This window comes from Lepeophtheirus salmonis, chromosome 5, assembly GCF_016086655.4.
Source record: "Lepeophtheirus salmonis chromosome 5, UVic_Lsal_1.4, whole genome shotgun sequence".
Taxonomy (NCBI): domain Eukaryota; kingdom Metazoa; phylum Arthropoda; class Copepoda; order Siphonostomatoida; family Caligidae; genus Lepeophtheirus; species Lepeophtheirus salmonis.
The window spans coordinates 70,968,052-70,992,766 of record NC_052135.2 but is presented as its reverse complement, the minus strand read 5'-3'; the positions used below and the strand labels follow the sequence as shown (position 1 = coordinate 70,992,766).

The 24,715-nt window shown below is 33.0% G+C and overlaps 1 protein-coding gene across 11 annotated transcripts in view; it reads right to left on the bottom strand.

Annotated features, from left to right (window-relative positions):
* Window positions 1–1,744: 1,744 nt before the first annotated feature.
* Window positions 1,745–24,715, bottom strand: part of LOC121118205 (nuclear receptor subfamily 4 group A member 1) — a 120,871-nt gene continuing 97,900 nt past the window's right edge. For 3 of the 11 annotated variants that reach the window (XM_071888936.1, XM_040712756.2, XM_040712753.2), the window contains 6 exons: window positions 11,257–11,576; window positions 9,391–10,412; window positions 8,651–9,119; window positions 7,018–7,241; window positions 4,814–5,001; window positions 1,745–3,051 (listed from right to left, as the gene is read on the bottom strand). In XM_071888936.1, coding sequence (XP_071745037.1) covers window positions 2,795–3,051; window positions 4,814–5,001; window positions 7,018–7,241; window positions 8,651–9,119; window positions 9,391–10,412; window positions 11,257–11,576 — 2,480 coding nt within the window. In that variant the 3' untranslated portion in view covers window positions 1,745–2,794. Of the gene's footprint in view, window positions 3,052–4,813; window positions 5,002–7,017; window positions 7,242–8,650; window positions 9,120–9,390; window positions 10,413–10,563; window positions 10,942–11,256; window positions 11,577–12,505; window positions 13,126–24,715 lie in introns of those variants that run through there. The other 8 variants (XM_071888939.1, XM_040712759.2, XM_071888937.1 and 5 more) reach the window with 7 other exon arrangements.

The window sequence follows — 24,715 nt, the reverse complement described above, 5'->3', positions numbered from 1 at the left end:
AAGGGCTGTCTAACCTAATAGTTTAATATATGAACTATCACGCTACGCACCCCCTGTTCAAACTACAACACTTCTCCTTTTCAAAATAAAAATTTTCATTGATGGTAATTATTAAAAAGTTGTAACAGAATGTACTCTTTTTTTTTCAATTTTTTTGTCCTAACGACAACCCAGTCAATATTTTTTGTGACAATTTACGATATTACTTTATTATCTACTGGAGACGCTTGGGCACCATTAACTAGGCAATATCCCTGAATTTAACTTGTTAATTACGAAGAAGGGAAGGAGGAATGCATATGTCACGAGCAGGGTCGGGTTTACCCTGAGAGGGGCGGTACACCGTACCGTGCTATTTTCTTTCATTTTTTTAAATTGAAAATGACTTCCTTTTTTATTTTCTTTCTTTTTTAAAATATAATATTTTGATGACGTTTTAAAAAAAATAATAATATGATAGTTGTATAATTCAAAGAATAAAATATGCAGAGCCAATATTTTTTATAATCAATCAACTGCAGGGCCAAGGAAAGTGACCCCTTTAAAACATTACTACCTACTGACATCATAGGTGTTAGGTATCTTGCAGAAAGAAGATGTATTGTAATCAAGAAGGCATAAGGAATGTTCAAGACAAAGCTATAAACAAAATGGCGATGCAAAGACCCCATGATCAATATTTTTTCCAAAGTAGTCCTCTACATAAAACTTTTTTTTTGTCTGCTAGAGGCATTGAAGTGCCTTAAATATGACTTTATAACTAACGATGCAACCTCGATGAATTCACCTTTTTAATTAAACTAATAAAGTAAATTCTGTGGAGAGAATAAATTCATTAAGAAAAATGATTAAAAGTGACATATTCACGTAAACAAAGGCTCTACTAAAACTTCCAAGGGGCAGGGCTTAATTATATGTAGCTCATTTTAAGATCGATTGTTGCCATATTTTGTTAAATTTTGGATAGTTTTAGATGATCTTTACACTTTTTAGTATGAAATGTAACATTTAACTAATAATTGGAGAAATCGGATATTATTTTTTGCCGATTAATCTATTTTTAACTGATTTTTTAGTAATAGCGCGTGCAGTAAACTTTCAATATAGAACTTTATCCAGATGCATTTCAGGAACCAGTTGTAATTGGGTAAGTCAATAAAATAAAAATAACTAGCATGATGTCTTGGCTTTTCTCTAATCCTCGATGTAGCCCCCTTGGCAGAAATGATAGCTTCCAGGCGGCCACAGAAGGCCTTGCACCCATTGTGGATGTAGTCCTCTGACATGGCATCCTAGTGCTGGTTGACGGTGTCCTCGAGGTTATTGATATTTGGATAATGGATGGTGTAGGCCTTGGACTCAACATGCACTAAAAAAGTGATGCCAACCCATTGGACTTCACTTTTTGAGTGCATGTTGGACGTATGTACAGGCGCACCGTCCGGCTGGGACACCACGTTCAAGTCCGGGTAATTTGTCTGGACCCATAGTAACAGTGCAATCTACGTTAGTTTTTTGCCAACGTCCAAAAGTGCACGGATCAAAATTCACATTCAGATGGCATTTTATCGGTTTTTAAGACACTTTGGAAGATCTTTTTTTTTATATAGCAAAAACCAAGTATAAAGATTTTTTTTTACCGCACCTGGTATGAGAATTGATAAAAATTTGTTGCAAGGCCCAACGTCTATTTCACTTGATAATGATATGTTGTTGGAATATTTCTAAATCAATAAAAACAAAATTCCACAGGTAACAATAATTATAATTCATAATTAATTAATAAGAGTAATTCAATACCAGAGAGAGAGAGAGAGAGAGAGTAATGAGATCTAAAATAACCAGAAACTAAGAATATAATATATACATACATAGAAAATGATGATCCCTGAGAGGGGGTGAGGGGCATGGGGGTGAGGGTTGTTTTAAGTAAAACGGATTTGGTATTCTTTGTCTGAGCAAAATATAAGTTTAAAAAAAAAAGATAATATTTTGCATATGTTCATATTAGTCCTAGAAATAAAAACTGTGTTTGGTTGCTCTGCAACGAGATTTCGGGTGTAGTTATTTATATATTTTTTACAAAAAAATAATAGTAATACATTTTTAAGACGGCACAGAACCTCTCTGTAAGGGGGAAAAAAGGAAAAGGCTTTTAAATTAAAAAAAAAATAAAAAAATTCTACTAGAAAACATAAAAATATTGGGAGACGTTCTAATAATAAATAAAATTATATTTGAATGTGGAGAGGATTTACAATAGGGCATAAGCAAAATAAATAAAAAATATATTCCGCAAGATGGTGTGACAGTATGCAGTTTGGGGGCGCAAAAAATATAAATTGGGCCCTTACACCATTTTGAATTTACGAATAACAAATATATATAATAATATTATCATTCAGGGAGTTGTAATATTTTGCCGCAAGGTGGCACCACTCTGGATCGTTTTGTAAACAAATTAATATAAGTAAACAACGCTCTTTACAACAAGGTGCATATATTTATGTGATATATATATATGTAATAGTATGTATATAATTTTTTTGGACTAAATTGCAAAAAAAAAGGTCGTTGCATTATGATTTAATAATAATGATATTTATGATAATAATAGTAACAAATGAATAGTGTGTGGTTCCTCTATATATACAAAACTAACAAACAAACAACCAGCAAACAAACAAACAACCAATGAAGAAATTTGCGTCTTGCATCACACTTTAATTTTTCTTTCTTTTCATATTATGTATTTAAATGTTTGTTCCCAGTTTTTTCAGTAGGTTGTATCCCTTCAAAAGGGTATGCTGGAAGCAAACATTTTTTCTATGAGAGGTGGAGCAGGAACGAGATCCTCCCATTTGAGGAAGAAAATCCGTTGAAGCCCTTGCATTGAGAGAGATCTTAGAGCTGGAAGTCGATCCAATATCCGTGTCATATAATGTTCTTTCTTTTGAGCTTCGGGATTATATGTGACGTGATCCTTGAGGGAGTTAATGATCTTGTTCTCAATGGACTCTACCTTCTTGGGATCCGACAATCCGTGACGCTCTAAAAATAGAAATTTGTTTATTATGCGTGTGTTGTTTAAGGGGTACTATATTGAGACTTGTAAAGTATGTAAGTAAGTATTGGGAATCTAATAATAATATCAAGAGAGGAAGAATACAAAATCAGGAGAAAGACCTTGGATCTAAATACAAAAAAAAAAAAACGGAGGAGCCTATAAAACTATATATGTACGTATGTATGTACGAATTCTTCATTGCGAATAACGACGCGTTAGAGTAGGAACCATTGTATATCTACTACTATTTTAACTTAAGGTGTGTCTCTTATAAAAAATAAAATATTAAAAAATAAGAATATTCTTATATATAGAATATATATCTCTGTATAGTCATCAAGGCTGAGTGGAAGGTTGTTGATGGTTTCAGGAGAAAGACAAAACGGAATTTGTTACATCTAGCACGCTGTAATTTCAATAACTCTCACAAAAATCAACACTGTATTTGATTGTCAGATGTGGATTCAAAAAAATAAAATAAATTCAATGCCCACAAGATGATCAAAGTTGTACTAATAAGCAAATAAGTAAACAAAATATTAATAGGTTTTTGTAAACAAACTGCTAATAAGTAAAAAACTCAATAGCTCTGTGAACGACTCTCAACAATTAATTATTGAATAATAAATCCAAGGTAGTGGGAAAAATTTGGGTAACCTGTTTTGTGGCCGTTTTTGTATCTGTTTTTTGAAAGGAATTGTTTCGTGATAAATAATAAAGTTAACACTACATCACAAAAATGTATACTGTTTTTTTCGCTGTGTTTTGAATGTTGCTGATTGGTTGAATTTGAATTATTGCTTGTTAAAGACTCTAAACAATTTCAAACAATTGTTAAACAATAATTACATATTTGGGAAGAATTGGCCAGCTACCAACTTATTTCGGGGCATTTTGTCCTTCTTTTTGATGTAAAGATTGCGAGGTACAATAAAGACCACTACGTGATATGTAGATACAAATATGTTGGATATATATACAGAGTGCAACAGGGAAATTTTCCGCGTCATTATTCCCCCCCCCCCCAACTAATTAAGGTTTCAGGTTACATCTCAAGCAATGTTTCGATACAAATGAATGAATATGAATAAAAAAGGCAAAGGGTTTCGGATCTCCTCGACGAAGATTTTGATCCAAAAAGAATTTCAGACATTGTCGGCATGACCGTGAGGACAGTCAAGAAAATCAGGGTAGCCAAGGAGAATGTGAAAGGAGTCAAAAGGAAGGCAGAAAGAGGAGGAAATTGTTTGAAGCGAGATGAAACATTTCTCAAGTCCCTGGAGGCCAAGATCAAGGAAGATCCAACAGCATCCATGCACCGCTTGACTAACGAGTTCAACGTGGACAAGATCGCCATAAGGAGGGAAGCTCATGATGACCTCGGCCTAATATACTTTGTCAGGACTTTAAGACATCTCATCACCAACAAGATGAAGGCCTTAAGGTTTGAGAGATGCAAAAAAGTACTTAATTACTTAAAGAGTCATCCGTCGGCTGTTCATAGTCGACCAGGTTTTTAGATTGATTGCTAAAAGTTTTTTCAATTACATTTTTAATTATACTTTTCTAATAAAAAGGTATTAAGGTTTTGCTTCTTGATTGCGGAAAATTTACATGTCGCACTATGGAAATGGTTGATACTTGCATCTATTGGGTGAATGATACAAATTAAGGTAGAAGTATTTAGGGGTAGAGGTTAATACTTAAAATAAAAAAGAAAGAAAAGTTGTTTGATGGGTGTCTTACCATCCTTACCATTGACTAGTATGAGACCACAAAGGCAAGAAAATGCGGATATATCCAATTCCATGGAATGAAGACCCCGAGCAAATTCATTGATACCATTGAGCCAATCCCCAAAGGTTTGTTCACATTGACTTACATGTAGTACCACTCCATTACAAAAAGTGTATCGATCCGAATCAGGATTAGATCTAAATAAAAGTAAATCAAATTCGTGAATATGGATATTCAAATTTGTTGACAAAAGTCAGGGCCAGAATTAATTTTTTTTTTTGAATAAAGTTTAAAAAATCCATAGCTATTCACAGAAAATTAGATTTTTTTGGGAAAAAATTAATTTCAAATATAAAACTTTTTTGCAATAAAATTTAAAAAAATCCATAATTATTCACAGAAAATTAAATTTTTTGGAAAAAAAATTGAAAAATTATTTATTTTAGAGAAAAATTTCAAATATTAACTTTTTCGATATAAATAACATTTTACAAGAACAATTTAAAAATGATTTTTTTTGGAAAAAAAAATTGAGAAATTAAATTAAATTTCAAATATAAAAAAATCCTTAATTTGAGGTGGGGCTGAAGCCCGTCAGCCCTCTCCCTGTGGACGCCTCTGGATTTGTACAGATGTTCAGGGGTTTTATAATAGGCCTATGGTCATTAGAATTTGAAAACTGTAGACTCATTGGCCTAGGGCCAAAATGTCCCAAGTACATATCAGTCATTACTGAAAAAAAATACCAGTTTGGATCTTCTACTCTAAATACGAGGTTACCAGAATTACTTTACTTGGTATATTGTCTAGGCCTTCCGTGGAAGCTATGAAACATTGAATCAGTTTACGCCGATTTTTATCGATTTAAGAAAAATAGTGAGTCATTTATTAAAACATAAAATTACAATTAAAAGGACACTAATAACGCATATTTCTAGGGGTTTTTTTTCTGCTTAGTTCGTATATAAATATTGTTTCAAAATAGTCCATTTATAGGCACTGAGAAAGTCAAATTCTGGACACAAATTTTTTTAGCCTAATTCTATACCTAGATTTATTACATACCATAAAACTTGATATATATATATATCAATAAAAATCCTATTTTGAATACACAGGGATCGTGCAATAAGAAAGAAGGGTCATAGCAACCAACTTTTTTTACAATTTACAATCATTATATTTGATTAAAAATCTGTTTTTTTATTAGAGTGATTACCCTTTCATTCAAAACGGGTAAGGGGAGCCTGGTACGAAAAATATGTTTGCCTAAAATGGACTTGGAACCTTTCTGGAATCCACATAAATAATTTTAAGAATAAAAACAATCTATATGCATATAAATTTGCCTATGTCATGAGACTCAAGTCACAATAAAATCTCATTAAACGGGGTTCTCAAACTATACTTCAAGTTAAAAAGTCTTTTAATTTGACTTCGATTTGAAATCAAAGTCCCGCAAAAAAGAAAAAAAGACTTGTAAACAATTTTGCTCCTTTAAAAACCGTACTGGAACTAAGCCAAATTTATGAAAGTGAAATATTAGTTAAATAGAGGTGGTTGTAGAACCCCGCTAGAGAGAATGTCATAAAAAATATCAACTTTGCAGGGGCGTCCTTAAGGCGGTGTAGCCCTTCCGCCATTTAAGTAATTTTTGCTGCTTTTTACTAGAAAATGTAATAAATGTAGTTGTTTTTTCCAAAAATTTAATTCTATGTTATCAGCTTTGAATTTAAAGAATTTAAAAAAAAAAAAAAAATTAACTTATGCAGCAGCTGTCGATTTTCGAAATTTTTGAAATTTTTCTTTCAAAAAATTTATTTTTATGAGAACAGCTGTGATTTTTTTTGAAATTGAAAGTAACTCTGTATCTTTGAATTTTTGTTGAAATATTTTAATATTTGAAATTTAATTTTTTGTGAATCATTCTTGATTTTAGAAATTTTTTTACAAAAAATTTAATCTCAATTTTTTTTTTTTTTTTAAATAACAAAAACCCAACCCTCCCAATATATATCCCTGCGAATCCCCTACTTTGAGAGGAGACATATCTGCTGACACTATTAACTATAGTACCCCTTACTCCCTGATACGCTGGGATTTTAAAATATACATGAATAAAAATCAACTTTTTTTTTTTTTTAATTTACGCTGACCACAATTTAAGCAATATTCACACCCCTACAAAATATTATATAACTACTACTACTTACCTATAAGCTAATCGAAGGACAAATAACTCTAGACAAGAGGTTTGAAAGAGTAGATCCCTATCGTTGAGGGACAGTTCGGAAATACCAGGAATTCTTTCACAGAAATTGCGAATAACTTCTATGGAACTCGTTAAAACATGATAAAATTGTCCGATTTTTATGGCTTCGTTTGCCAACATATTTTCCTTGGAGTCTCTTTCATCCTCAATTGAAGTTTCCACAAACTTTAATCATTTGAAAAATAAAAAAATAATAAAGAATTGTTAAGGCAATACATAATAATGAATCGATGATAAAATAATAATATTTAACTTTGAATAAATATTTTCCATGTATACAATGTATATATATATATATACTTGATATAATAATATATTTGATTCTTATTCTCCTCCGTTTTTTTGGTCTTAAATTCCAGAGAAGAGACTAAGTATTTGTTAAGTCATGATTTTGATGAGTTTTTTTTTTTTTTTTTTTCCTCTCTTTTACCCATATAAATATTTGAAATATATATATAGGTATACATATATCTCTTCATTTTCAGCAAAGTGATTCTTTAAAGGTCCTGTTTTATTTTATTTATTATCATTCTCTCTCTCTGCCTATCTGGATGGATTTGCTAATGTACATTATTACTACGACTAAATACATCTATTTATTTATAATATTTGTAAGTAATATCCACTCTGACATTTAAAGCTAATGTTTGTTCTACTCTAAGTACATGTGTATCAACGTTTTCAAGGTCAAAATTGGGATTATTCAAATGGACAATTGTGTGTACCCCTCAACACAAAATCAAGTAAAGAAGGATCTTAATTTATTCTTGAAAGGGTAGTCGTCTGGATTATAATTGTATTCTTCAACCGATAATTAGTGTACATTTCTATAAACAGAATATTTTTTGGCCGCGTCGCAAATTCACCTTTAAGTTGCCAAAATTCATCCTCACAGTAAATGAGAAATGATTAATTAACATAATTTATTTGTAAAGGGCCATATTGTGGCCGCTATAAGTCTTTATAATTAAATAAAGGGGGTTTAATGTATAGCTAATATTTTTGAATATGCCAACTGCTTCCAGAAATTCGTATACTAAGCCTATAATTGACTCAAATATATAACTGAAGATTTTCTAATTTTTGTTCGGAATTGTTTTTATTTTGACGCACCATATTTGTATATATATATTGACAAATTATAGTCGATTTCTATCTACAAACTATTATAATGAATACGTTGGAGAGCCCTGGAAATTGCACTTATTAAAGAAGAAAAAAAATCATCATCAAGTGAAAAATGAGTAATTTGAGATGGATTCTATTTAAAATAACATATTGAGGCAAATGACAGACTTATAAGTCAAATAAAGGCTTCTCTAAACTAGTGTTAAGATTCTTGGGTAGGTGAACTACTCCCTCAAGTTTAAATACAAGGCCTATAACTGTCTGAAGTATATATTAGGCCTATAAAATGTTGTGTTTTACTAAGACTAAATTGGATATTTTTCCTTTTCTTGAATTTTGAAGAAAAGATTGTTTTTATTTTAGCTCATTATAAATGAGATACATAGACTGACTTACGGAGGAGAAAGAGAGAAAAAAAGGTACAAAGAATTAAAGAATGAACTTACTTGGGAATAGTCCAGATTATTCATATCAGGAGAGGTATCAATATGAGCTCGAACAAGTGCGGTGATGAGACTCACAGGAGGTGATGGAGGGGATTCTGTTGGACTCTTGGGCTTGGAAGGAAGTCGTCCTCGGCGTCCCTTGAGAGAATCCGTTCTCACAACTTCCTTTACCATACCCACGGCAAGACATTTTTGGAAACGGCAAAACTGACATCGATTTCGACGTCTCTTATCAACAGGACAGTTTTTATCAGCTAAACAAACGTATTTTGCATTTTTCTGGACGGTTCGTTTGAAAAAGCCTTTACAGCCCTCACATGTACGGACACCATAGTGCTGACATGCCGCATTGTCCCCACAAACAGCACAGAGGAGTGATGCTTTATTGGGAGAGCACTCAGAGGATAAAGATGGGGGAGGGGGGCCCAAGGGTACACGAATAGAGAGCTTTGATACGGCATCTCCACTCCTAGAGTAATGAAATGGGTATTATAGCATAAGGAGTCCGAAATGTAGAGTTGTGCATAAAAATAAAAGAGATATTCCAGGTATGTAAAAACAAAAGATCCTTTTGATTCCCGTTTTATTAATAAAATAGGAGTCAAAATTGCTTTTGTCCTTGACAAAAAAAAAGCACTTTCACGATTTTGTGCTCACCAAAGATCCCTTTTTTTTTATATATATACAACTCCAAATGATGCTCATGATAAATAATGTATGTATGCACAAAAATTGCTTACCCTTGACTAGTTGATGTGGACGCTCTTGGAGCGGATGTTTTCCTTGCAACTATGGGCCTATCAAAGTTATTGGTTGGAGGATTGTTGCTGCTTCCACTGGCTGTATTATTGGCTGAGGATGAAGAAAAGTAGGAAGGAGATGAAGGAGAATGGTAGTAGTTGGTGGAGGAGTTGCTTTGGTAAGGGGAATTAGGGGCTATGTTGGGAACAAAGGCAGTTGTACACGTATAAATGGGTTCCTTTTTTAGGAGGAAATTGGAGCCGCCGCCTGTTTGGTATGGAGGAGAGGTGAATGCTGAGGAGGATGTAGTCGGAGTTGAGGAAGGAGAGCTACAAGAGGGAGGAGGCGGTGGAAAGGTTGAGCAAATTGGCTTCGCCTCGGGTAATTCCGTTTTAAAAGGATATCGGGGCTCAAGAGTCGTTGGTTGTGGAACACCCACGACTTGCTGATGCTGCTGTTGTGCTTGTTGCTGTTGAAGTGCTTGCTGTTGCTGTTGTTCATACTGCTGCCGATTATAAGTGTCCAAAAAACTAGGGAGTAGATGACTAGGGCTGGAGGGTACTATGATGGGTCCAGGCGAATGGGTGACAGGAGAGCCTGCATTAGAGGAGGAGGAAGGAGGTGGAACAAGTGGTCCAGTGGGCGGAGATGATCGCCCTCGAGCCCCCTGATAGTCAATAGGTTGAGTAATGAATTCTCCGTGAAATGTGTTTGGGATGGAATCATAGGATTCATAGGAGGACTCTCCATGGTGGTGATGGTGTTGTTGTTGCTGGGGATGATGTCCTGGATGATGATGGTGCTGCGCGGCAGGAGCTACCTGCTGCTGAGGATGATGCCCTAAAGCCGGATTAGCACTTCCATAATTACCACCAAGGGATTCAATCAAACCATGATGACTGGATCCAGGGTTGAGATCTCCCTCATCTCCATAGTCTGTCAAACTAATTCCGTAGCTTGAGGAGAGAACATCTGCAAATGTGGCCGAGGATCCCGAGGAGGACGATCCAAAATTACTTTGCTGGAATCAAATAATAAAAAGGTGCTGTTGTTTAATCACGAATCAAGTATGTCTCATTTACAACAATAAATAGACGCATGGGACAATTTAAGTTCAAGTAAGGATCTCTATCTATGTAAGGATATGTTATAGTGAGAGAAAGAGTTAGTACCGTTTTTGCAGTCATGAAATCCAGCTCCACGGATGATTGGGATTGAGGTAGAATCGGTGATGTTGGTAGGACGACTTGATGCAGAGGCGGTGACGAAACAGGGTGGTCGGCGTACTTGTTATTAGATATATTATCCACTTTGGAAGGAAATCATGCAACATGAAAAATGCAGCACAGCAGGGGGGCACGCAAGAAGGGTGTATCTAAAGTTTTGTTTTTTTACATCAAATTTTTAGCCAAAGACTGAAGCACGCATAACCGCCAAACAATCTCTCTTGTGGTAATGTATGTGTGATGAAGGAACGACACAATTTTTTAAGGATTATTATTTATGCAATTAAGAAGGCAAACTCAAAAATAGGTGGTGGGTTATCACATCTAAAAACAAAGAAAGAAACAAAAAAAAAAAAAAAGAAACAATTATGTATGAAAAAAAATGGAAAAAAACATGCAAAAGAGAATTAAATAATGTTCTTATTCGATAGATAAATAGGTAGTATAGTTAGTGATATATAAGTAAGTATATTACACTCAAACAAAGATCCTTGAACCACAATTATCACCTTTACATATGCAAGCAGTAAGCAACAGTTGTAACCCCGAATGGGGCTCATTCAAGGAAGATGTTGTTGTTTTGGAAAAGAAAAAGTGAAAAAGAGGGAAAGAAATAAAAACGTAAGAAGTTGAAATTACCTGCTGTGCTGAGGTTTGTTGTGAACCATGGGTTGAGGCATTGATATTACTGCTGCTACTGTGATGGATATTGTGATGGTGATGAATACTTTGTTGCTGATGCTGGAGTAACAACATGGCGGTGGAAGAGTGAACACCCCCGTTATTACTAGCACTTGAGCGATGAAGTTGTTGAATATTTGTCTGTTGCTGGGGCGTAGAAGAATTACTTGAAGGATGTGTGGATTGTTGAAGGCCCGAAGGACTTGATGGATTATCAGAAGATGATTGCAGGATGACTTTTGACTCGGAGTTTCCTTGAATCGAAAAATCCTCAACAACTAAATGTAATAATAATGATCTTTAGATGGATTTGAACAAATGAGATAGATATACGAGGAACAAATATTGTTCAGTTCTGTTATTAGTAAAACGAAGTAGTTTTTAATAGTAAACACACAAACAAATTGATTTTCATTATTGTTATATTTATCTTATTATTTATTAATTCGTTTGGGATGCTACCTAGTCCCTACCTACCTACCTACCAACCAACCAACCTATGAGAAGGAACAGCGAAAAAGAAAAAAAGGATACTAATAATTAAGGCTCTAGAAAGCATCCCTCCAGTATAGAGTATATTTTATTTGACATTTAAAACATAAATAAAACACACACAAATAAAACAAAACAAAAAAATCATGGAAAGCTAGATAATCGATAAGGTGGTGTTTATCATGACGATTTGTTCATTATAGACTGATTATTAGATACCATCTTTTACAAAGATTAAATAGATCTAACAATCGTCTTCAAACTTGCCATGGACAGACTTAAGCATCAAAATGAGTAGATGACTCATTGGTCCGTGCTTTGCAAAATGTGTTTGCATTATTCGAACCAATATTTTTATCCTTTAAATCTACGTCTTTATATATATTTTTACTTCTTTAGTCTTAAGACGTCATTGTTGTATACATACATACACAACTAATACTCAACTCTATGATGAGGGTATTCTTAGAGGAAAGCTCTCTTGAGGAATAATCATGAATGTGAAAGCAAGCAACAAGTAGTTGAAACACATTATATATGCTTTTTTAAATAAATATATCACATTCATTAAATAATACCTAATACTGGTCTGTAGTTTTTAAAGTTATAATTATTCAATTAGAGACAGGGCATCATGATATTTAAAGTATGTAAATTATTACGTATAAGTACTTTGATATATTGACGTAAATGAATTAATGTAAATATATGTTACCTTGACTGATCTATATGTAAAATGACGATCCGTTGTCGTGTTATTATGATTTCCGTAAAATGAGGATGCGTTGGTTTATTTCACAACAACTCATGTCAGTAAGAGCACATTAATTTTGCGTATGAATAAGAAGTTTTTTTGTGTGTTTTTTTTTTTTTTTTTGACAAAATTGTTCTGTGTGTTCTTTTTTCAAATGATTATTTCTTGGGGTCGGGGGAAATATTCGAGGATTCCCTAGGAGCACATCACAATGGATAGAGTAATAGAAAAAGATTCTCACTATTTCCTGGATTAATGATTATTGAATCAATGTTTATTATAGCAACAATAAGGAGGCTGATGTAGTTTTGACGGATGGTTTATGATTGAGCATTCAAAAGTAGTACATATAGGTATATCAATGATGTATTATTTATATGTTACTAAATAATACTAATATATGTACATATGTATACAAATACGCTCCTCAAACACAACCGGTCTCCTCGAAAGCTAATAGAACTTTGATTATATTGAAATAATTATTACAACACAGACCGAGACACACTTACTTCATAATAATATCTATGTATGTTCATACAAAAGGAATACACGCTTGTTTTACATCCGTGACGTCACTCAGGTAATGACGTCACACCCAAAAAGGCATCTTCCACCTTCATTTCATAATAAGAAGAGTTGAGCGTCCGCGCGCGCCGAGACATCGAGCAAGGATCTTGTTACTACTACTTGTTAGAGAGGATGCTTTTTTTACGGCAAAATGAATTCACGCCCGTGTGAGAAGGGGATTTTTCCGATCCTTCTTTGCGCGCGTGCGTGTCTGTGCAACAGTTTGTGACTACTTCTACTATTTAATAATAAAATTGTAGGTATGATCCCCGCTGCATTCACGGTTCGTTCTTCAGCGTACGAAGAATTAGATTGAGAGAGACGGAGGGTGGATCTCTCTTCTTTTTTTTTATTATTATTATTCACTCGCCATCAGAGTACTCGTCATATAATATTATTATAACTTATTTGAATGTAAGTACTGCAGTTTTGAGTAGTACATATTTCCTGCATGAATTTCCCCAATTTGAATTTCTTTTTTCAATGAATGCTTTTCCTTCCTTCCTTCCTTTTTCTCCTTCGTTGTCTGCCTTTCTCTCATGAATGGCTGCTACTCCGAGCTTGGTTATAAAATCGATGGTGTAATACTAAGTGATACATGTTTAGTGCATCAACATAAAAACAGGTTTAAACAAATCAAGAAAAGGATAAAAAGCCCAGCTTATTTTTTTATCTCATATATATATTCAGCCTCCATTATAGGCGTATTATTCGAATTTCTGGGATGAGTTAAGATAGCCAAGAATTTTAGCTACAATTAATCACTTTCATTTCATTTGAAAGTCTCATATTACCCCCGATATGCTCCAAAAAATCAATCAAATTCTCATTGTTTGAAATTTGCAATCAATTTTGGGGTGTTTAAGGGCAATTTGCAATGCAGGCAAAGGGTTACTAAGAAAGATGTATTGATATACATTGACAGTAACAATTTGTTGAAGAATAAAAATGTAATCCATACACATAATATTGGAAAAAAAATCATTCTAGCTTAATTATGGGTTTAGGGGACACATATATACTAGGGGCGTCCGCTGGATTATCTTTGAGTGGTAGGGGATGGCTATTGGATTTTAAAAAATCAAAAAATTTAAAGAAATTTTAAAAATTAAATTTTTTGGAAAAAAAAATAATACTAATTCAGAAATCCATATCTATTCTTAAAAAACTAAATTTAAAAAAAAAGTTATATCCATAGTTAAATCCATAGTTAATCACAAAAAAAATTTTTTTTTTTTTTTTTTTTAAATCTATTGTTATTCTCAAAAAATAAAATATTTTGGAGAAAATGTCCAAAATCAACATGCCCTCCGAAAAAATTATATTTTTTGTAAAAAAAATTCAAAAACTTAATAGTATGTATAAAAAAAATTTAAAATAATTATTTTTTTGGAAAAAAATTTGAAAAATTTAGTTAAATTACATTTATTGAATTTTTTTTGGAAAAAATAGAATAATTTAAATTAACTTCAAATTTTAAATTTTTTGGAAAAGAAAATTAAATTTTCTAGTCAAAAGCAAAAAACTCTTATTTTTAGGGAGGGCTGCAGCCCCTCCAGCCTACCCCTGACAGATGCCCCTGTATACTATCCTTTTCTGTAAAAACATGTTATCTTATGATATGTTTTTCCTTTAGCTAAGATGTTTTTATAGAAAACTATTGAACTGTGAATACTCCCTTGCGAGTTGAATAATTTATCACATTCATGACGTCATATTCGTCATACTATTTAGGTTCCTCCTACATACTACATAGACAAAATCTACTAGAAGCATGATATCACGGTACTATCCTTTTTAGCAAAAATGCATTTTGTGGGTTTTTTTTTTACTCTTCATCACCTTAATTTTATTAGAAATGTTCTATGTCCATGCTGATTTGTTGAATTCTAATTAAATAGTCGCAGAGCCAGTGACGCTGGAACCTTAAGGGCCATTGCTCCCCACTCCTTTAGTTTAATAGAAATACAAGGTTATACCATAATGCATGTACAACTGATGTTTGACTTCCAGGGCGCTTTTTAATATTAACGTCATAGTGTATGAGTGGTTGCGTGTTTTGTCCAAATCTGTCTTTCTCACCCAGCAGTCGGTACGATACATTAAATTAAAAATTCTAGTAATAATGACGTCATCGACTATGAGAGGTTGTGTGTTTTGTCAAAACCTGCCTGTCTTGCACAGGCAGTATGTATAATACATCAGATTGAAAATTCTAGCATGACCGATTACATAATGATCTAACCTTGTTTTTCTAGCAACCTTGCTTTAGAATAAGTGTAATATTTGTATAATGAAATTTTAAATTTGCATGATTATAATGTCACCATTAAATACCCCTCCCCCCCCCACACTTGCAAAAAATCATTCTTTGAAAGTAGCAAAAAAAACTACGTGATCAAAATTTGCCGAAATATAATTCGCTGCGCGACTACTTTTTTTCCCCACCTAGGGGCATTGACTAGGCCTGGCTCTAGGATTTTTCTTTAGAGGACTTTAAAAAATTTAATTTTTTTCTCTTGTTGTTAAGTATTCTCAAATTTTAATGCCAACCGATGTATTTTTCTACAAGATGAGTAATTTTCACAATCATATCCCTTTTTTATTTCGACTACCATATACAGGAGGGGAGGTTGTAACAGGGCCTGGCGGTGAGTTTACAGAGTATTATTGTGTCTTCAACTTTTCTATTGAATTAACAAGGTCCTACAGAATGAAAAAACAAACAAAAACAAATGCATACTTCAAGAGGAAATTGGATAAAGTAACATCATATGTTAATATCTCAAATATTTCCGAAGAATCTAACTCTAGTTAAAAGGCACGTTTCGGCACTAGGGTTTATATCCTTGGTTTAACTCTGTATAATCTCAAATTTTGACATATTAGGAGATTGTCATCTATATTTAAACAAGTTTAATGGTGTTTAGCAGAAAATTTATATTGTAGGTACTTGATAGCGTTAAAAATCAATGGATTATATATTTGTGTACCTTATTTTAGAAATAAAAATCATGGTTGATAATTATCAGGAATAATTAATTTAATATCACTTCTTTCATGGGTTGGACTTTTATATTTAACTTAGTAGAAAACAGTCGTCTTGAAGTTAGACTTTCATAATTTCGAATTGAGTTATAAATTTTTTTAAAAGGCGCATAAAAAAACCAAAACATTTATTGACTATGTTAAAGCTAGTAAATTTTATGAGAATTAAACTTTTCTGTGACCAATAGTTTATTTTTATTCTTTTTAAAGCATATAAAAAAGTTTAGATTGACCATAATGGTGTAGAAATATTCGAGACAATAAAAACACATATTATCAAATACATTCTTTATGTATTTAGTGTTAAGATGAGCAGATTTCTAATTTATTTTTAGCCGATTGTTTCAAACAACATTCATTAAAATAATTTCCTACCAAAACAGTAAAACAAAGTTTACAAAACGCGTCTGTTAGCTGATTCCTGCGATTTTCTTGGCTACACGAAAATGCTACTTTTTAAAAACTTTTTAAATATCATGGATCACATCATTTATTTATTTTTTCTTCATATTTTCTTCCCTTCCCAGAGCTCACTTTTTTAATTCAATTAGAAGGATGAATTTATTTTAAGTACAGCTAAAATATTCATGGTACCCTTAAATCCTCTAGCAAACAAAAAAGTTATCAAAAAAGGTCTGAAAAGTTTCCGTGCTATTTTCGTTTTTTATTAGATACTGGTAAAAAGATTTTATCCTTTCACTTTTTGGATGAGAGTTTCTGAGATACAATTAAGATAGTATTTTGTGATGGATAAATAATTTTATTGCTTTGATGTTTCATCTACTTAAAGAAAGAAGGAAAGAGGCAAACAAGCAACAAGCCAATTAACGACTACGACAAGAACAATAAGGAAGTGTAAAAAGCGAACAAACAAACAATATGAATCAATGAATTATCATCATCGTCATCAGGACGAAGAATCATATGATACATAGATGGATATATATATATATATATTAATGATAGATGGAGGGAAGGATTCAGGAGCCAAAGAGTGGCGGATTCCCATGACTCGTAAATGTATGTTCAAATGATATATATAAATAAATAACTCCTTTTTTTTTTTTTAAACACTTTTGTTTTACGCCAAAAAATGATTCCTTCGTAATTACGACTCGTTATGGAGTGCCAAATTAGGGATGCACGGGTAATATAAGATTATATATGAGGAAAACAGTTTCTTTCCTTCGAGGCACAATCATTCCTTTAGGCTCTAGCCATCATCACCAGGTAAAAAACAAAATAACTAAAAGAAGAAGAAGAAGAATGACATGAATAATTACATCGTGATTAGTAAAAATTAAATTATAATAATAAAAAAAAAAACAAGACTATACAAGAGTCAGAGTATCACAATGTCACACTTTAACATTGAAAAGAGTCATTAATTGGAACATTTATTTCTGTGTGTGTACGCAGAGCAAAAATTTCAATAATAACTTATCATCTTTTGACCTTATCCTTCTGATTAGTGATGTGACGGTCTGCTTTTAAAATAATACAAAAATACACATTCACATAAATTAAAAGTGGAGACTCGAGCCTTGTGATTTTGAAGACTTGGAATCGACTTGATCGCATAAATCAAAGGTTCGATAATTGTCTTGCATTCGAAAGCCAAGACTCCCGACTCGATTTGTACTCGAAAGTCATATAATTTTTTTCTCTGGAGACTCTTTAAAGTATTTATATATTTTTGAGAACTGGACACTATAATAATATTGAAAGAACTTGGACTTGACTGCAAAGACTTGAGACTCGAATTGAACTTGTATTTTAAAGACACAGTTTCCCACCTCCCACAATAATATCCCTTCACATTTCCCTTCAAAAAATAGACCACACAAAGGGTCCAAAATACGTTGGTCTAATGAAATATTCTTTATTTTGTTTAAGTATGGAAATAATGTTTACGCCTTAACTTGATTGCAATTCGCAACCTTTCTTTCGAAAATAAACAGAAAAATAATGTTCAAAATCCGCTGGTAATTGATTAATTATTCTCAACTATATAGTTAATACTCAATAAGTGTTGGGAATTAAGTCAAAATCGTTTGTGCCTTGGAACGCCTCCTATCTATATAAAGAAGGTGACCTCTTCTTTGAAGTTTACACATCACATGTTGAAGAAATCAAAACTTTCAAACTTTTGCGTCAAAAAATGAACTTGCTTGTTCAAACCCAACACAGGTCATGGGATATTTTTGGCCCTTCTGAGCAAATGGAAAAATACAAGTTCAATGTGCAATATTTGCATGGAAGAACTACAAAGCTCAGACCACCTTATTAACTTATTAACAGATGTTCATTGCTCTCATATGAGAGAAATACTAAGCCATACAAGAAGAGGATGAGTACCTTCTTATTCTTAAATTTAAGAAATGTACAAAAATTAAACAAATTATTGATAATAACTAGAAAATTAAGTAGGACTTTAGATCAATTTCAACTGTAGTGTACTCCTTGGTGTGGTCGTGTTCTTTGCTGTAGGTAGGTTTGTATAGTTTTGCAATTTATGCATATCTTGACTATTGTGTGTATGTACAATGGTAAACAGTAATAAATTCTTAACTAATTAACAAAGTGTTAGGAATTGTTCAAATGAGCTAATTTGAATTCAATCAATCAACGTTTAGAAAAATATTGAGTTGAAAAATTCACAGTTGATAACAAAGTTACCGTTTAATTCTTTTCTTTAAAAAAAAAAGTTAAATCCACGAATATTCATCGCATCTATCAAGCTAAAAAAACTACCTAAATTAAAAGAATCACAAAATCAGTTCATTTAATTAAATATTTAATCGTAGGAATATCAAAACAGCATACTCAAGTTCAACTAATCAACGTTCAGAATGCTGGATTATAAGGAGCAAACTAAGTAGAAAATCGAAAGCAGATAACAAAAAATAAATAGGATTTATTGGTGCTTTTAACTATGATATATTTGTATTAACTAATATTTGTCACATGTTAAATACTTAAAAAACATCAAATCAAAATCTAGCCTCTTGTGGTTCTAACTGCCTGAGCCAAAAAAAAAACAATCATAACAAAGTAGCTTGTATACACAAAAGTGTCATTATTAAATATGGGATTTTTGTAGATCAACATATCAGTTTTATTCCCCTGGTGCTCTTCAACAGTCTAATCCCTGATCATTTTTTCATCAAGGGTGTGTGAATGAGTGAGCGTATTTGATTTCAATATCATTTCAACTCGTCTCCTCATTCCTAAAGGATCTGCGAGGCTATCAAGGTCATCACGAAATATATTTTATAAATGAATGTCATCAACTAATTGTCTTTCATAAAAAACTTTAGAATAAAACATTCCTAGTCCCAAATATTCTGGTTAATGGAAGATCTCTTGAAAGAAAAAATATCCAGTGATGAAAAGGTTGGCAATCACTGTCCTAAGGCCTCCATGTCCTTAGTATTGGATTTAAAATTGACCCCGTATTGTCTCGTCCCTTTTATCTTATCAGTTCTTGAAAAACGGCCTTAAAATTTTAAAGCTAGTGTACTCTTTTAGGATTGACTTGAGTCGTTCAATAAGAAAAAGAAATATATTATTTTTAATTTGTCATTCTGAATGGATTATAAAATGAATGGAATTGGGATTCTGGTTGTGAAAGAAGTTGCAGAATTCCTCTAATATTATCAAACCATAAACGCCGAGTAATATTTGTGAATGCAAATTTTTTAATTTAACAAATATGGATTTAAATGAAAGAGAAAAATATAACCTCCACAAAAAAAAATTTAAAAAAATGGGCGTTCTTTGTCTGGGAAAATTCCTTTGTTCATATAATCACACTAGATCGATCTGAATACATTTAAAACATACCTACTTGACTCTACTTCATATATTCAAATTAAGATGAATAATTTAATCCGGCATTGATTTAAGTTTATATATAATTGCCATGTTCATATGATCACGATAAGCATTAATGGATTAATTTTTATATCTTAATTGTATAATATGACGATTGAAGACATAACAATTTTTGCCAACATTTCATTATGATTCCTACATTCATTAATTGGAGCCCATCTAATTGCTAGAAAATGTCATCACACTTTTAGATAAAAATCTAGATAATCATATTTTGGGCCTATAAATATGTGTGTTGTGATTGATTCGAAAGCCACATAGGGGCAGTTCCATGAATCTCAAAACATTTGATAAATCAAAGCTGACTCAATAAAAATATGATATCGATCCACTTACTTCGAATTTGATAATGGAATATCATCTGAGGTGAGGCGAAATATCATCAAATCAAGTTGAGTCTTTATAATACTATTTTCAAGACATCTTTTTTGCTTAGATTGCAATAAAGTACTTTAGTTATTAAATTCGTAGAGTAAAGCTTTAATTATCTTTAATGCACGATAATAGCTGTTTGCCATGATTATTTCATAATAATTAAGGCTTATTTAAAGTATTTAATATTTTTAAAGAAATTGTTGGATGTTTATTGCAGGATGATCCAATCATGAATTCATTCATTTTCAAAAAAAAAGTTGAAGTTTATCCCTGATGATCACTGGCTGATAATTTTAGAAATACGTTTGTTGCGATATTTTTAATCTTACTACGTGACGTCATTTAATTAGGCTCTCAAGTTTCTAAATAAGTACCTACAAATGAAGAAAAAAACATTCCAAGTCACATGTGAATCAATTGATTTAAGTAAAATGTTAAACACCACTTGTAGGCTGTTTTGATACCTTTATGACGGAGTTGGTTGACTACTATTTGAAACGTTAATAGGTGATATGTAGGGCTCGATATTTCTAGAGGAGTGAGGAAAAGTTAGGAGCAAGATTTGTGGTACTACTGAATTAAGACCCTTGTTAACATGAGCTCCGTGTTATATAATTTTGGAGGGATAATATTTATTATTGCTATACAAGGGAAAACCATTTGTAAAGTCATATATTAAAGCATATATATTATTATGTATTTTATAAAAAATATACACCAAAATACACCATATTCACACTTCAATTATCTATTAAAAAACGGACATAAAAGAAAAAGAAAACACACGCACCAAATGTGTTTCCTTTTCTAATCTGAAAACTATTATTCTTCTTCACGTTATACATAACTAATTTCCTACCAGTATGTTAAAAAACCGAAAATAAATCGGGTAATTCTGATTGTTTCAATAGGGAGGGGGTTGTTAAAATCAAATTCAATTTAAGGATTATATTTTTATGCATCCCTTGAGAAAAAGAACTTTAATGAAGCATTTGAAATTCAAAATATCATTTTAAAATTCTAAATTCTAAAGTTATAGAGGTCAAAAAACACGCTTAGATGACAGAAACTTTACATACATATATTTTTTTTTTTTTAAATATAACAGAAAATCGAAATAAAAGATCATCCTAAAAATTCGACGACCTAGTACACACGCTAAAATAAAAAAATCGAAAAAATTGACCTTTTTTATTAACTTTGACTTTTTATTTTACCTTACAACTGTACTTTATGAACTTAATTATTATATAACTATTACTTACTGCATAAAAAGGCTTTAATAATCCCAAAATTCGCGAGTTTTTTTTTGTTACATTGAAGATAGATTTTAAAAAAAATACAGATTTATGGGTGAAAAGTAATTTTGAGGGGAAGGGTATGGTTGGACAGATTTTTCCCCCCAGAGTGTTAAAAAGATCATTTTGCATCCAAAAAGTTGGACTGAAATTTAATTTTCTCTTTTTCATGAATCCCCCTGACCAGCATGACTTTTTATTAAATTAGTTGCAAGCAAAAAAGAGAGAACATTTACGCTAATGACAATTTACTAGCATCAGGACCAACAACACTATTCACATTTTCACCTGCCTAGCTTGTGTTTTCGCCTTTATAGCAGAAAAACTCTAAGGTATGGCGTATCTTCTCACTACCGCTGTCCATCTTTGACGGACGCTCAAACAGTCACAAAACTGTACATATAAAAGTTCCAAATCTTATTTTTCTAACGCCAACTAGTGGCAATTGATCACACTTATATGATGAGAGATACACAATACCAAAGCCATCTGTAGGGGAAAATGAATTTATGTTTACAGGGAGAGGGGATTACATTGTCGCCTACTTTGAACCTTGATAACTTGAAGACGACATTATCAAATAAAAAACCGGTTACCAAATAGGAAAGCTATTATCGTCAGCTGACGATACGTAGTTCAGTTAGCATCATGCCGTCATCATATGAGGAGATAAAGAGCTATAAGTGGAACGAGGAGCTTTCGAGGTCCGCCGTAGTCATGGCATTGGTTAATAATGGAGATGAAATCTCCAATTCAACGATTGCTTCAACCTTAGGAGTGAATTTATGGACTGTTCAGCGTATCCGTAAGAAGCTAGAGGATACCTGGGATGTTGATGCCACCATAAAGAGGGTACCCACGGAGGAGGGCGCCGACAGGAAGGTCAGGGACACCGACTTTGTCGACAAGGTGAAGAAGATGTTTGAGGATGACCCTACCAGGTCCATGAAGGCCATGGCGAGGGATCTGGGCTGCCATGAGAAAACAATAAGTATCTGTGTATCTGAGGATTTAAGGTGCAGGAGCTACAAGATGAGGGTGGGCCAGATCTTGACCCAGAAGGCAAAGGACGACAGGCTGATGAAGTCAACAAAATTGCTCAACAAGCTCAAGCACCCAAAGCAGCCCGGGATGCTGTGGTTTTTCTCTAATGAAAATAATTTCTGTCAAGATCAGAAGGTCAACAAGCAGAACAACAGGTGGATAGCCACCTGCACCAGCCATGTGAGGAAGGTAATGAAGACCAAGTTCCCTGCAATGGTCATGGTGTTCGGGGTGGTCAGCAGTGAAGGTCATGTTATGCCTTCCAACATGTTTGAAACAGGTCTAAAGGTCAATACAGAGGTCTACCTGGATGTTATGGAGAAGATGGTTCTACCCCGGATCCAAGGGGTGGCCGGAGACAGGCCCTGGGTGTGGCAACAGGACTCAGCACCCTGCCATGTGTCCAAAATCTCCATGCAGTGGTTAACCGAGAACTGTTATGACGTCGTAACCAAGGATTTGTGGCCTCCTAACTCTCCCGACCTTAATCCTTTGGACTATTTTATCTGGGGCTATGTTGAGAGACATGCCAACAGACATCCCCATAGCACCAAGGTCAGCCTGATGGACTCCATCAAGGAGGTATTCGGCAACATGGACAATGAGATGGTCAGAAGAGCCTGCGGCCGGTTCAGAAGCCGTATTGAGACCGTTATTGATGCCAGCGGTGATTATATCGAAGGAATGGCTACTCCATACCTATATGCTCGTCACGGTTTTGATTTTCAATAAAAAAAGTTAAAAAATGTATATTTTGTGTTGTTTTTTGCAGAAAAATATTTTGGTGACAATTTGATCCCCGCTCCCTGTACTACAACTAGTAATTAATTAAATGAAACTTATATTATGGAATATTTAAATGCAGGATTTCCGGTCAATTCCGGGAAAACGGGATTGGAAGTGACATCCCTAGTACATTTTTGTTTTTTAAATATAGACAGAATCACCTGGATAGATATGATATATGTAGAGTGCACAAGGGTCCAACCAGGCTCTCATCATCAATTATTCAGGAGCTTTGATTTATTTATGAATGTATTTGTTCGATCACGATGATGTTTGTTTGTGAAAGAAATAAAGAAAGAAAAAAGGACAGAAGTTGAAGGAAACAAAAAAATAAACTTTTTTTTTTTTTTTCATTTTGTAACGGTTTTGGGATTGATTGAGATAGATTCACAGAGCCCCTAAATAAGGCACAACCAAATGCCACATATTGTTTAATATATATATAGATATCATACTTAGTTACCTATGTGTACATCATCATCCAAAAAAACAAAAAAAAAATATCCTTTGTTATTGTTCCTCACTCTTTGAGAGTCCCTCTTCAAATGTCAATCAACTATTTCATAGCAATGTACAAACACATTCATATACTTTTATATTATAACTATCAATACATATTTGTAGGGGAATTAGCAAAGATAAATATAGGAATGTTGCATATTTATTATGTGTACAAGTTGGGGGTACATGTTGCAACTTGTACGAGGGGATTGTACGAGTTGAAAAAAGTAAAAATAAACATTTGATGTGTATAGATTCAAAATCAAGGTCTCCCTTCATTTCATTTCATAGAGGTATGTGGATATATATATGTATATATATCGTGCGCGGAGAACTGCCTTGGGGAAAATTGCCGGAGGAGAATTGCCTTGGAGGGAAATTGTCAGTTAGGAACATTACCAGTTAGGAAAATTGCCCGTATTTTGTTCAAACTTCATGATGAATAATGACACATTATAAATTTGATTAATATTATTCATGACAAATATCTAAATATATTTGTTTGTTCCAGGGGTGTACCTTCAAGTGTTTTAGTAATATTATTGCATTACAATTTCCTTGCAATTTTATAAATTCAGTCCAATCTTCCATGAAATGGATTCGAGTTTGGGATTGCATTGGATAAGTTGCTGGTAGTTTTTAGCAGTTCCAC